Source organism: Pseudomyrmex gracilis, unplaced genomic scaffold, assembly GCF_002006095.1.
Source record: "Pseudomyrmex gracilis isolate BER0280 unplaced genomic scaffold, ASM200609v1 scaffold_50, whole genome shotgun sequence".
Lineage (NCBI taxonomy): Eukaryota > Metazoa > Arthropoda > Insecta > Hymenoptera > Formicidae > Pseudomyrmex > Pseudomyrmex gracilis.
In genome coordinates, this window is record NW_018020634.1 from 228,970 (window position 1) to 244,132 (window position 15,163).

Here is a 15,163-nt window from a genome sequence, read left to right on the forward strand (position 1 = left end):
TGATATGACAAACTAGGAATATCAAATCTACGAGTCTAGAAATCTTAATCTCTTAAGGTTTTAGATCTATGTAAATTTATTTTAAAATAAATTTAGTTAAAAATATTCTCACATATGTCGATATCCCATTTACTATTTCAGCGCACAGACATTTTGTAACTCTTTCTAAAGATGTGCTTTTCGACTGATTATATTATGTGTGCGACAATATTTATTTAACTTGTGCAACTTGTGTAATTTGCGGAAAAATACGTACTAGCGATTGTATCTTTGTGAACATGCGAGAATTGAGTCGCCAAAGATACAAAATCATAATGATCGCGTAATGTAAGATTCTCCTTCATGACTTCGCGAGCGAATTTACTCGAACTGTCGAGTACGGTAATTGCACACGACTTGCGTACGCAATTATTCATCGCTGCGGTTGATGCGTGCGTTTACGAGAAGGTTCGACGAGAAACGAAAGTAGAACCTTGCGCTTTGGTGCTTCCTGCGGAAGCGTCTCTCGTTTTTTTCCTCCCTTTGTAACCGGAGACGCGCACATCGATGACGCAGCGGTGGTGGCGTTCTCTTTCCAGAAAGAAACGAGGGGCTGCAAAACGAGGGGCAGATGCGAACCTTTGGCACGCGCCTTTCTGTTCCCCTCAGTGATCCTCATACTGGACTTCGCTCTTCCGCACACAAGCGGTACTTCATAAAATTTAGGTTTTTCTTCTTCTCCCTACGTGTTGAAATATATATACACAAGAAGAATTTATTAGTTGTCTTGAATTTACACAAGATATACTCATATTGTTTTATCAATTGTTTATATAAATGATTGTGTAAATTAAATCTTATTTCTTTATATGATTGATAAGTAAATAAATTGATTGTGAAAATTTTTTCTGTGATTCATTGCGCGAAACAATTATTCGGTCGATATGCATTGCCGTTTATTTGTCAATGCATGATTCATGATTATAGATTGATAGCATATCAATGGAGGCGCTCTCGATTCAGTGTTTAATCGTGCGAATCCCATCCGGCCGCCTCGGACATATTATTCCACTCTTAAGCGTTCGCGCGTGTTCAGAAGCCAACTCTCTGTATCGAGTTACTTCCTGTAACTGACATTGAAACACTATACTTTATGTACGAGAGGGGTTACCGATATAAGTATTCTTATTCTTCTCGCCGACGAGGTTCAGGGGATATCGATCGATATAAAAATACAACAGAAAACGCGTCCGCGACGAAGAACCTTCTTTAGACAACGAGGCTTTTGGTCGTGTCACCCATTATTTTAATTCCAAAACGAAATATATATAATAATCGCATATAATATACAAAAAATACATTAAATGTAAATAAAGTAAATTAAATATATAATTTATCTGATTAAATAAAGTTTAGGTTTTGAATTTTTTGTTGTAAATATATGCCATACACTCTTCAATATAAAAGATATTGTCAAACAAAGTGAGAAAGTTGCTGAATTACTTTTCGCGACAGGTGCGTGTGTTGAGAAATCGCGATTCCAAACTTTGTTTTTTCTCTCTTTGTATTTTGCAGCTTGTTCACGATTAGTACATATTCTTATCATAAAAAACGCCAAAGAATAAGAAAGAGAAAGAGAGAAAGATATGTGTGACAGTACGTGGCTATTAGTATTCATCGTTTTCTTCCACTCCGCGTTTAGGGATTTCTTATTTACGAGAGAAGTAACAGCCACGGTATATATCGGGCTCGGAAATCGCGTCGTCCTGGGAAAAACCGATGAAGCCGTGCAATACGCGCGCGGGGAGCATAAGAAACGATTCATTTCTATCGGCTACACGTGCACACACGCGGAGTAGAGTCGATGATCAATATCGAGACACGCTCGATCAATCGTGCATTCCGCGCGCGTAGATCAGTATCCTCGCCGCATCAATGCCCGAAATAAATTATCGCCGAGACGAAGGTTCCGCTCGTTGATCGGACAAAAATCCCGATTATATTCTCAAGCGCGGGACATTGCGTTATCAATATTAATCGACAGCGAAAACGTATCCGAGCACATTAACACGTTAGGTCAATCTCGGTGAAGTCAGACGCTATGATTAATCATGAAAATCATGATGGCAAAACCAAAACATAAGCATATATGTATTGTTCAGATAATTATAATGATTTAATTAATTCGAATAAAGAGTCGTGCTAATGATAAATAACGATGCGAATCAAAATTAAATCCTAGTCAAATTATTGTTTGAATTCACATTACCTTTTAAATTTATTCTGTGAATGGAAAATTCTTTGCATTTCTTTGTAAGGTTTTTTTTTATCAGAACTCCAATGACTTTTCGTCATCTATCGCATCTATAGGAAAAAAAAATTATTGTTATATCTATACTTTTATTCTATAAATATAAATTAGTGTCTATTACACTTACAGATGATAAAAATATCCTGGCAAAAACATGTATCTAAATGTTTTCATAAATCGCTTATATATGTCGCGTATAATATGCACAAAAATACAAACAAATATTTTTTCGCAGCTGTTAAATAAGTTGAAAATGAAAATGTAAAAGAGAATTAAATGTCGTTTTTAATTCACCTGTCGCTCGCGCACGCCCAAGATTATACACCTGCTAACGTGTACGTATAATAACGATTGGCGCACCATCTGCCTTCTTCAAGGCTTCGATATTCCATTGGCGGCGGATTAAAGTGAAAACGCGATAGTTCTGAAATGCCAAACAAAAAACAAAAACAAAGTTTTTCTATAGAATATAATTTAAAATATTAATTAATAAGTATTATGATGTAATATTATTATGTAATGTTATGTATATGTATGTTATGATTCGAGAATAATATAGGATGCTATTCAAGTCTTGTTGTGTATCTCTTGTATCAAAAAGTAAACAGTTAACAGTTTTTATTACATGTTAATAGATATTATATAAAATATGTTCAATTTACCACAAAAGAAGAGATCCGAAAAGTCTCTATTTCTTTAAAAAAAACTTTTATTGCAATGACACAAATCGAAGAAGAAACAGTACTAAAGTCTCTTGCACAATGGACGGAATAGCGATAGCGATAGAAATAACAAAAGTTTTAAGCCCCTTGCACAATGGACGGAATAGCGATAGCGATAAAAATAATACCAGTTGTAAAGAGTTTATATTTATAAATAACGGTAGGAACAGCGGAATCTAACATACAAAAATACACATGTATCAATGCAGATCAGAAAATCAGAATAAGCAATAGCGATAAAATTTCCGACGAGTTGGAATTCTGTGTCTAAAACTGTGTTATTTCTATCGCTATCGCTATTCCTTCCATTGTGCAAGGGGCTTTAAAGAGTTTATATTTAAAAATAAAGATAGGAACAGCGGAATCTAACATACAAAAATACACATGTATCAATGCAGATCAGAAAATCGGAATAAGCAATAGCGATAAAATTTCCGACGAGTTGGAATTCTGTGTTAAAAACTGTGTTATTTCTATCGCTATCGCTATTCCTTCCATTGTGCAAGGGGCTTAACGCCACTAGCGATTTTCCTATCTATTTTTATATTTTTGTGCCATCTCGTGTAGATAACGTTAAGTTCGGTTACAAAACTATTTTACCAAAGATTCAGGTTACTAATGGTTCTGATCTTTGCTGTCACATGATTAAGCGCCATCGCCGCCATCTGACCTTTTCAATCGCAACGTAATTTTCCGTTTACGGCAATAACTTGCGCTTTGTAATATAAGTTAATAATGGGAAACATTGCAGCAAAAGCAGAAGCAAAGCCGGAAGAAAAAAAGAAATTGAAACCTTGCTGTGCCTGTCCCGAAACCAAAAAGGCGAGAGACGCATGGTATCTATTTTATAAATTAATATTTTGATGTATTAGAGGTTACAGAAAGATATATCGCAAAGTATGTGAATTTCGTTATATTATCGTTAATTTCTTATTTATTTATCTTTTTATATAGCATGATCGCTTCAATACTTTGGTATTTTTTTTTGTAGGTAATGTAATGTATAAAAGTAATGAAACAAATTTACTTTTGTGTGCTGTGTAAATGTTATGTATGCTCTACTTATTAAATTTTACATACATATATTACATAAAATTATTTTTGAACACTTTTCAGTATAATAGAAAAGGGCGAAGAAAACTGTGGCGATCTTATAGAAGCCCACAAAGTGTGTATGCGATCAATGGGATTTAACATTTAAGAGATGGAAGTATACAATGTAGGATTGATCGCAACTTCACATTCTGTAAAGTTTTGAAAATGCTCAGGTTGTAGACATATTTACATGTTTATGTACATATGTCTCTGTAAATAATCTTATTTCTAGAATTAGTAGAAAATAAAATATCTGTTAAGTTCTACATAACATAAATGTTGATTATTTAGTAGATCATTGTTTGGTAGCTTTACTTCAGTATACATAGATCTGTGACAGATATAAATTATACTAATGAGTTTTCATAAGAAATAAACATTATCATTCTGTTTTGGAAGAAGTCATCTCAATATAATTCATTTTAGACTTTTTATTTTGACAACTGCACACATTTCATTCTTTGATTTCCATAATTTTATAATAAAGGATGAGAGTAAAGAAGTCCATTATTGGGAATTCTAACAAAGCATATATTTTAATTTAATGTGTGGCTAATGCGAAGGTTTTTACTCCTGCATAACAATTCCACAATTGGATTTCCTTGAACACTCCAAATGAACAGATTCTTAAATCGATATATGATAAAATATTCAATACTATAATTTATAATAATTCATCGACCTTTTTTTTTTTTGCATTCAGTCAATATATGTTATTGCGACGTGGTCCTACTATCGGCTGAAAGACGAATTACATCTGACGGTGCATGATAAATATATCGAAGCTATAAAATAACGCGATACGCCTTCGCACGGCGCGGGAGTTGCGTTCTCGTCAAATTGTCTCGCGCACGCGCGAAAAACCTATATTTTTAACTATAAATACAATTTATATGAAATACGATAATAGAGAATAATGACAATAATTTACTAAGTCACTTAACTGTGTTGCTGAGTATATCATAAATAACAAGTAAATGGACTTTTTCAACTATCTTCTCATTCACAGCATTGCGTTGGACTTACGAGCTAAGACATAAGTAGCCTAGAGTCGATCGAGTAATTAAATAGAATATTTGTAAGTAATATGAAAGTTAGTTGTACTTTATGTGTGTGTTGTGTGTGTGTATCTGAGTAAAGTGAAATACGATATAACGAAGAGTGCAGATGTGTGTAATGTTGTGTGTATTCCAGTATATAATATATATATATATATGTGTGTGTGTGTGTATATATATATATATATAATATGAAAAATGCAACTTTTGCAGACACTCCAGACTCTTTCGTAAAAGCGTTTTTTTAGCAATCAAAATGTGTCAAAGAATATCTTTCGTATTGTTATATAAAATTTGTCATAAGGTATATACCATATGTAGCTCTCTCTCGGCACTTTTTATATTGACTAAAAGTCGACAACACTTTGATGGAAAAAGTCTTCGTTATAAATTGTAAGATATATAGAATGGAACAAGTGCAGGGAACACCGTGCTGATTCTGGAGCGTTTCCAAGAGTGCACCTGTTTTATTTTTTTTTAGACGAATGTGAGTAATTAGCGTCGTATTGATAACAGCATCACAGCTACGAAAAAGTCTCGTTTTTTTCAAGCTCTGCCACGGCATTTTCAATGACGCAATCGATCGGTACAAGACAGATTGGTCGACTGAAGGTTAGCACAGCCTGTTCTGTGCGACGAAAATTGAGCAGAACACTTGGACAAGAAATGACAATTAATTTAACACTATCTTTTCTGTCGAATCTTTCACGGTTTTCTAATGTGATAATTTTTTTTCGCAGAAATTCACACTCACCATAATACAGTAAATTTTTTTTTTTTTTTTTATTAAAGATAGACTTTCTCCGTTCGGAAAGAATTACGTGTTTGAACGCGTTGAAGAGCTGTTCTTGTTTTTGATATTTAAACATTAGCTCCGCAAAATCGTTCATCGCGTTGCAGGCTTTGCGCGGACGCCACGATTCAAGTCAGTCCATATCATTAAGGCTAAGAGATGCAAGAATATATTGTTAAATAATACGATCTGCAACTACTACAATGGAGTAAATTTGGTAGCGGTAAAAGAACATAGGACATCGCAGTCACGTAACTTCAAGGATGCCGCACAAGATTGGTTTGAGGCAGTAGTCTATAGTCTTCACGCCAGGCTCGACTTTTTCTCGAACTAGTAACTCTCACCTGTCTTGAGGTACACGCATTGATCGTAGTACTTTACTTTGCTGCAACAAAAATAGACACAAAAAATAACACAGACGTATTATGCACGCCATTAATAAATAACAGAGCAATTTAAAGGCGCCTATATTACCTGATATTGCGCTTCTGTGTCCATGGTACCGGTTACAGCTACAACTTGATACTGTCTGGCTTTCATTGCGGCGGTAGACTTTCGTACGAGTCTCATGGCGCCAGGTGCGCTACTTGTACTGTTGAAATGCGCCATTTGTGCCGGGCTGTGACTCGGATCCAGTACCAGCATAGTTATCGAACCGTCTCTCAACTGTTCTACTCCCATTATTGTTCTGCTATGTCCTAAATTTAAAAAAAAAAAGTGAGATATGAGTAACTTGGCTTTAATTTCTCAAGAATGCGCAAAAAAAATGTTTACCTTGATGTTGAAGATAAAGCGGTGGCTTGAAGTCGTCGCATCGTTGAAAGTACTGTAAAACCCAATTGAACAATTCGGGATGGCCGCCGTCCGCACTGGTAGGTCTATGGAAGTCCACCAGCTGGCACCTGTACGAAGTCAGGGAGAGAAAAATGTGCATTGTATGATATGACGATCAGTTGAGATCATGGAACTTACTTTATTCTCAAGCTAGACAGCAGCGTGAATACCTCCGTAGCGCCGATCCACTTCCTAGTGTTAACGAGTTTACCGCCGAGCTGCTCCGCGCCCTGAATATCGAAACCCTGGGCCCATGCCCACTCAATCATCTTCTGCAATCTAGAAATCGACGGCATGGAGCTGCGTAGCGGATTCTCCGTGGAACTTCCACTCACCCCAGAGCTCCACGCTTTATAAACTAGCTCGTTGTACCCTGTGTGCTGTAAGAGAGACGAGATTAGCATTTGCATGTTCCTGTAACCGCAGCCCCAGCCTTTGTCGCCATATGTCGATGCGTAATGGTCCACGGTAGAACACATCCAGGTGTTTACTACGTTACTGCAAGCCTGACTAATGGCTCGTACTTTCGGGACCAGCCCTGAAAAAAAACGATATATTAAGAAATTCTTCGATATACAAATAGCTATTTTTCATAAAAAAAAATATTCCTGTTAACTATTTACCGCGTGTACAAGAACTACCGTCGTCGATGCCACTACTCTCGGCGACTCTGAGTTCGATTTGCCTCTCGAAGAAATCAGCTACCGTCATTTCGCCCGCATACACAGCCCGCTGCATATTAGTGACACTTTGCTCTCTGAAGTTACCCTGATTGTCCATACCGTATTGCGCTCTCAACATCTCGAATTCGCGCTGCTCACGCAGCTTTCTTACTTCCTTCTCCCTTCTCTCCATATCTTTCGCCAGCATTCGGTCAGTCGACACGTCTGGCGTCACAGGTGAAGGCGTGCTCTTTTTGTTGAAATGTTCTTCGATGTGTGCCATTAGGTCGTCATTGTTTTTAAATAATGTACTAAGACATACTGGGCATGCGGGTGTCGAAGAGTCGCTACCGACGGTAGCTATGTCGGATTGTGAGGTTGTTCCATTCGCAGGACTGCAAAAAAGAAAACAAATATTTATCATGAATTTTCCAAGAAAATACTTTTAGTTGCTTTAAAACTATATTATTCTGAACCACATTGCAAAAAGATTTATTATACCTAAGTATATCCTTGTGTTCAATATTAACATGTAACTCAAGATCAGAAGAATTTGGAAAAGATGTAACACAAAGGGGGCAGTTGAATACTCCATCCCGAGACGGCGGTGATTCCGGCGGGAAGGATGGCGAAGTGAGATCAAAGTGTTGGCGATTGATATGCTCTTCCAGTCTCAGAGGACTGTCGGAACTGTAGGGGCACATCGGGCACTCCTGCACTGGAAGTTTTGGGGAAGCGTGGGAACGCAGTTGTAGATTTAGGCCTGAACGCAGTGGTGAACCTTGGCCAGCTGCACCTTCCAATACTAAACAACAAACAAACAAACAAATCGTATGCTCATTTCTCTCGTTCTCATGGAGTGAATTCTATCAGATAGAATCTAAAAACTCTGTGCACATTTATTACCGGCATTAGCGTTGTTGTTGTTATTGTTATTATTCATATTAGGATTCGATATTTCCGGCTTTCTCGACGACATTTGCTGTTGCTGATGTTGCTTGACACGCTGAACACCCAGAGAACTACCCCAACCGTTCTGCAAATGAGGTGGTCGCAGAGACATGGACGGCGAGGACGCTCGACACTCGTCGCGCCTATTGTGTTCTTCCATCAGCGAGTCGTCGTCGATGAATGCCATCATGTCATTCTCCGGGGTGCTGTAAGTAAACAGAGTTTTAACGATCGAATGACTTTGACTGTGTCAAAGACGCGTGTAAATATACAATAACGTAAATATTAAGTAAAATATTCATTCATTACATTTTAATCCATTTTTTTATACATCCGTCGACACGCCGTCGCTTTCTGCAATTTGTTCGCAACATCGTCAGTTAAGTTTATATAATGACATTTGAATAAACGTGTGTGTTATTAACATTACACGTCAAAGGACGCGGAACGTATGATTACTCGACCATATGGTTTATGGTTGGCGGGAAAATGTAATGTAGTTATATATAATTTTTGTTACAAAAATCAACACAGATGGCGCTAGAAACTTGCATTGTCTATGGTTATCAGTTGCTAAAAATTCTTGATGACAAAAGTTACCGATTGCTGAGAATTCAGATTAGTGTTGATACCTCTCTCTGAACTTACTTTTCACGTACGCGTTTGGAATCGTTTAAAATTGTTTAAACACATTCATTTATTATCAGTATTGGAAGTAACTGTTACGAAGTGCGCCTTACAAAGGGATCCTACTGCATAATGATAACTATTCCGTCAAGAAGATGCTTACCTCGGCGTCAAGTAGTCCAGATGAGCGCTGTTGACGTGGACCAGCATCTCCGTGGGCGAGATCTCGCCCAGATCGCAAAACGGACAGTTGGCGGCACCCTGGAGATGATATTGCACCATATGCGAACGCATCTCTTCGTCGTTGAAGCCCTCCAGGCCGCAAATCTCGCATGTGTAGTTCATCTCTGGCGGTTTGCTGGATGCCATTTTCAGCGAGGTAACGATATCCTTCGTCAAAAATTTAATCCACCTCATTCATTGATCACGCAAAGATATATAATGAAATCATCTCGTTGCAAATTCAATAGCGCAAGCTAAATAGCGCGCGTTCTTCGAGGACGCAGGTGGGACGGGATTAATTTCAAGTATCCGGAGTAAATAATGGAGGAACGTGTTGGCGGATCAGATAAAGATAATCCCTCACGTAAATATCATTACCTGACGCTTGCAACGGAAGCACCTTGATTATCCGGTTAGTTACTTTACTTTAAAATTGACATACAATTGACAGAGATAGTAAAATGAAATCCTAAAAGAGAGAAAGTAAATTTAAATTCATAATAAAAGATACAGTATAAATAAATAAGCATGTAAATATATTATGAAAAAATACATAACTATATGTACACATACACATATGTGTATATTTTTATAATTGTGTACTATAAAAATAATAAAAAATAACTATATAAAACATTAACACTAATCGAATAACACAAAATTCAAATGATCAATATTTATTCTAATACTTTTTTCTTTTTCTTTTATTTTCAGTTTGTTTCTGTATTTTGGAAGGATGCTTTGTGAAATATAGAAAAGTTACGTAGATGGAAACATTTTCGGATTGAACGCACAATATAGAACAAAGGTAAGATCGCGCGAGAGAGAAAGTGATTACTATTACGATCTTATGGATCTTGTTGGGTTAACACACGCGGATAATTTGACATTATATGCTCGATTTCGATTAGTTTCTTTCGACAATCGATAAGGTCTCAGGTTAGCATGTTCTCGCGAACAAACCCGTAATTTCTGGACGATTCTTCGACATCTTTTAAAAAACGAAACAGTCCCTCTCCGGAAAACCTCAACTTTCACTCAATCACTTAACTTAAGTAACAACACACGTATAATTAATTAAATCTCTTTTTAAATATCACAACTAAACTAAAGAATTTGGAATTTAATTTAGTTAAAAGGAACTGTGTGGCAGTTTTAAATTTGTTTGACATATACACTGACGTACACACTGTCGGTGTTATCCTTCAGAAAGCATTGATGCGGAAATAGTTCAAGAAATATTATTTAATTGTCGAAAATAGTCTACATGCGCTCGCGATACACCTGAGCGATTTTACAACTCAGTAACATCGCTCGGTTCTTCTTGCTTCCGATTTCTCTGAGAAGCGCGATCGAATCGCTTTTCCCGACCGTGAAACAAGGTTGCGATGATACGCTGACAACACAGTAACTATTTATATATGTAGCGAGATGCACTTACTCTTCTGTGACTTTTAGTATTTTCTTATAAAATTTTTCAGCGACTTTTTGGTCAAATAGATTAATCAAAAGAAATTGAGATCACTATAAGTTATCGCAACTTTTCAATTAATCGCGTTTATCGCAAAATATGTAATTTTGATAAAATTTAGACAGTTTGTCGAGCGCATATTTTTCATAGCACTGTATCATCCGTCACCGCACCTGCACCTAAACGTTGCTTCTCTCACCTCCTCAGCGATTTCACAATCAGATGATGCCTAATGCCGTATCGCGACGTCGAAACGGCGAGTCAATCGATGGACTCTCGCCAGCCGAAGGCCAGCAGGAAGTCCGAGGGAATCCATAATTTTTTCCCGCAACGGAGACAAGACGTTTCGGCAACGTCGTGTCGACGATGGATCGCAGCGATGATCGACGAGCGGGAATGACGATCGGGATGACGGCAACGGGACGCGTGTAACTTCGCCGTCTCGCGGGAAAAGGAGAAAAAGAGGGCGTCGCGACTCTTTTATTTGCTCGCCCCCGATGAAACTAGGCCACCGAGTGACTCGCACGAGAAAACGGCCGCCGCTAGGTCGGGTTGACCCATTTCTGGGTCTCTTGCACTCACGATGAGTACACGCGCACTCGGAAGTCGTAACGTCTGGCTTCTGTTCTTCACGCTTCCTTCCTTCGCCCGCACTCTTCCGGATCTTCGTTATACTCGTTTACTCGCTCACTTGCGTTCACGCATCCACTCACCGAACTGCCGGATCGATCACATTTGCACTCTCCTCGTGGTAGGCCCTCGCGATCGTCTCCGCGAGAAGCGGGACCGCCGGTTGCCTAACACGCAGCTCCGTTGTTCGGCTCCATATGACGGATAGCGCCGCAGTCCGTTAGTCTGGACGATTTTATGACTCCGCTTCCCTTCGCACGGTGGGTGGCCACCCCCTACGACATGCGCCTGCTGACCGCACGAGCCGCACCGACGCCACCCCCGACGGCAACGCTCTTGACGCTATACTCAACGTTCTTTTTAAGTGCGCCGTCGGTAACGCCGTCTCGCGAAAGTGATTTACAATGTATTACAATAAAAAATAAAAATAAAATAAAATAAATACACCTATTAATATAATTTTCATTATGACGACAGAGTCCAATACTCTTATTTAAGATAAAATAATTATTTTATATCTCTCTTTACATTTGTTTTAAATGCATAAACGCGAAAAAGTAACAACAATGCTTTGTTATGTAATTGATAAGTTTCTGGAATGAGCTTGACGCAATCTGCCAGATTCTTCAATCTTCATCCCGCGCTTCTTGTTCTACTGAATGAAGAGTATGCAAAACTATGCGAGACATGCGTCGTGGCATTTTCCGACGGCTTTTGACATTACAATTATAACGGGACAATGGCAACGTCACGTTTGCCATTGTGCAAATGATGCGCGCGATCTACCCGTGAACGGCGACGCGCTCATCCATCGTGCGTTCCAATTTCTCTAATCGTTCTCGCATTGTCTTTTCATGCCCGACCTTTCCATAATGACAAGTCGGCGCGTAAAAAGAAGAGGCCCGCGTGCATTATCTTAATAAATTGCGGAATATAACACAAGCACGCGCGTAAGTGCCGTTGGACGGGCGGATTCCGCATGGGGTTGGCACGTCGCCCATTATCTTTTTTTTTTCCGCGACGACACCGCGACGCGCGAACGAGCGATCCGCGCATCGCAACACGTTGCGAATCTCCACTCCGTGTGCGTTTGGAATTCTGTTCGCGCGATCGCAATAAATTCGCATAGGAATTTTAATTTCTCACGGTGCGTTGCCGCGCTCGTTCTGACTTCTCGCCTCGCGACTGGCTATAGTCTCATTGGTACGCAGTCGACGATTGACGAGGGATATCGGCGCGTTCAGTACAGAACTATTTTTATTTCTTTTTCTAACTGGAGAATTGTTTTGCTCTCGAAAAAACAGACGAGTCTTTAATGTATATTAGAACTTTTAATTGTGTGTTTTTAAGAAACGGAAATCTGCTTGTTTTTAATGACAATGAGCTCTCATCGCACTCTGATCCGCTATTTATGAGCAATTAAATTTCGTGTTCCGTTAGATGCATACGATGCCGTTCAATTAATCGACGCGCTTTTGCGCGGAGATAATTAATGAATTCTGACTACTTGAGCTAGTTAAATCGAGTCTGGCGAGATTCGCATTGCCGAGTTGTGTTCCGGGTATTAGATCGCTCCGATACGAAAAACTTCCTCAGAACTTTAATTTTTGTTCGAAGAGAAAATAGACGAAAGAAAAAGCGAAAATATATATAAACTTTACCGAGTCAAATATTAAAACAGAAATTTTACAGCGATAAAAGTCAATTCGCCAACTTTTTTCTACTCTATACACGGCTAATTAATCAGATTCTATCACAGCGTGTAAAGTAGAGGCGAGAATAGGACGTAGGCGGGCAAAAAATTGCAAAACTGCAGTTGCATGTGCAAATGTCTCGTTAGCGTTGCAGCGACAACGACCGTCTCATATAGACGACGTCCGTCGGTTTGGTAGCGCGACAGTTTCGCTTCGCAAATTAGTTCGTCTGGCGCATCCCTCCCGCGCAGAAATAAAGATCCTTATGGCATCTCTGGCGAGGCTCGGCGAAGTTAAACCGGTATGCACATTCGCTGCACAAATACCAATCGGATAGAAACAGGTTTTCCCGGAATTGGTATTCACGAGCGGATTTTTTGCCACATGTTCCCGAATATCTCGCGGTAATAATTGAAATATAATCTCGCGTTTTTTTTTTGTTTTTTTTTTGCAAAAATGTCTCTATCAACCGAATGCAGCGATCGATGAATTTAATCAATCAAGGTACAAGATATTCTCGCTGATTTCCGAGAAACAATAAATTATTCACAAGCAACTCGAGGATCGTAAAATTTGCACTTTTCATAAGCATTGAAAAAATTACCCTTAATAAATTCTTATTTTTTTACAAAATTTCACGGCAACTTTATGGCTAATTTAATCATCCACTTTCGAAGAAAAAGAAGAGATAGAGATGCATCGTGAGATCGCGGACTAGGATTACGTTCCTCTACACATGTGTGTTATCGCATGATCGTTGGTCACCGCAAGCAAGTCGATTGATTTGTACGTCGTTACTCATCGCTAATTATCTATGCGCGACAGGTAATAGTGAATGCTCAGATAAGGTAGCTTGCCCGTAGCACGGAGGTCCGCTGGACCGAGAGCATACAATCCAGGGGTGTTAAATATTTATTCGCGATCATGTTCGATTAACATATAGCGAACATGTCGTCTTTGAAAGAACACTTTGAACTGCGCCGTCGAGCGTTAACTCTTTCCGCGTTTTACCAGTCGAGAGACGAGCGGACTTTAGACCATACTTACACACATTACTATCTCGGAATCCGAGATAACGAATAGCGGGAATATGTTTGAGTATGAATAATTAGTAAACACATTCGATATGTGATTTTCTTCCACAAACTCTTTACATATGCATATATACGCGGTTCTCGTTGAATGATCGGTCGACGTTATATGCAAAAATGTGTTAAACGGCGCGACATAAAAAATGATACGCGCTCGTAATTGGGTTGTGGCGCGGGAATAAAACTGCGCATTTTAAACTTAATTTACTGAAAATTAGTAGTACCCGCTGGGTTAAACGCACATTTTTGCACAACACCCGTGAATTGTGCAACGCAACGCAAATGACACACCGCAATGCCGTTATTTACAACAGCAGTAGAATAAACGGTCTTCTTCCTCTTACGAAGAGACAAAGAGATTGAGAGAAGCAGATGAGACTGAAGGGAGTGAGAAAAGGACGGAGATATAGAGACCGGTTGGCGGCTGCCCACGTGTGGATAGAAGGCGATTTATCGACGGAATAAATTAATAAATTACAAGCGCTCCGAGAATCCGCTCCGATCAGTCAATCAAATGACCGAGGACGGTATTTTCGAACACCCATCGGCCGCCGATAAAAAATGAACGGTCCTGTACGCGAACTGATCTCTGACTGCCGTGATAAATCGAACATTGTAGAAACATGCGAGCTATGCAACTTCGATCGAAATCTTGCTCCGGACTCTTTAATTGAGCCGTTTTCGTAAGTTGGAACACGCAAAGTTCGAAAATGGTTTCAACTATAACCAATAATCCCAGTAAAATCGTCGAGTGCATATATACGAAAATATTTATATTGTAAATAACAAATTTAATCTTTATTCTGTCGGTCTGCGATAATACATATGTTCGTTATCATGGGATAAGCGTAAGTGTGGCGAAGCGAACGTGACCGATGTCTAACAAGGATTTTGTGTGCAGGATTTTATGTCATCAGCTGTGGCGTATATCAATACGAGTATTAAAACCGTACATGGATTATTCGAAGATTTTACTGGCATCAGACATCGCGCCGTTATCGGCGGAAGTAATGTTTTTTGGGT

General features: G+C 38.9%; 1 protein-coding gene and 1 long non-coding RNA gene across 3 annotated transcripts; one reads left to right on the plus strand and one right to left on the minus strand.

Moving 5' to 3' along the window:
• Positions 1 to 4,209: 4,209 nt before the first annotated feature.
• LOC109853544 (zinc finger with UFM1-specific peptidase domain protein-like) lies at positions 4,210 to 11,010 on the minus strand. 2 transcript variants are annotated; one of them, XM_020425765.1, is made up of 9 exons: positions 10,925 to 11,010; positions 9,196 to 9,422; positions 8,361 to 8,611; positions 7,956 to 8,259; positions 7,416 to 7,849; positions 6,931 to 7,330; positions 6,733 to 6,860; positions 6,433 to 6,656; positions 4,210 to 6,343 (listed from the first exon to the last, which is right to left on the minus strand). In XM_020425765.1, the coding sequence occupies exons 2-9, from the start codon at positions 9,399 to 9,401 to the stop codon at positions 6,299 to 6,301; spliced, it is 1,992 nt and encodes a 663-aa protein (XP_020281354.1). In that variant the 5' UTR covers positions 9,402 to 9,422; positions 10,925 to 11,010; the 3' UTR covers positions 4,210 to 6,298. The 2 variants fall into 2 exon arrangements, with proteins under 2 accessions (XP_020281354.1, XP_020281353.1); XM_020425764.1 differs by lacking the exons at positions 9,196 to 9,422; positions 10,925 to 11,010 and adding an exon at positions 8,715 to 8,862.
• On the plus strand, positions 9,325 to 11,020 carry LOC109853545. The gene is made up of 3 exons (XR_002250127.1): positions 9,325 to 9,411; positions 9,969 to 10,062; positions 10,933 to 11,020. It is a non-coding gene; the product is annotated as an uncharacterized LOC109853545 (long non-coding RNA).
• Positions 11,021 to 15,163: the final 4,143 nt, after the last annotated feature.

What these genes read in the sequence shown, in the direction of transcription:
- LOC109853544 (XM_020425765.1), bottom strand. Translation starts at nt 9,401, where the DNA reads ATGGCATCCAGCAAACCGCCAGAGATGAACTACACATGCGAGATTTGC. An exon ending in CTGGACTACTTGACGCCGAG is followed by an intron (nt 8,612 to 9,195) that starts GTAAGCATCTTC and finishes GTTTACTTACAG; the next exon opens with CACCCCGGAGAATGACATGA. An exon ending in CAACAACAACGCTAATGCCG is followed by an intron (nt 8,260 to 8,360) that starts GTAATAAATGTG and finishes TTTGTTGTTTAG; the next exon opens with TATTGGAAGGTGCAGCTGGC.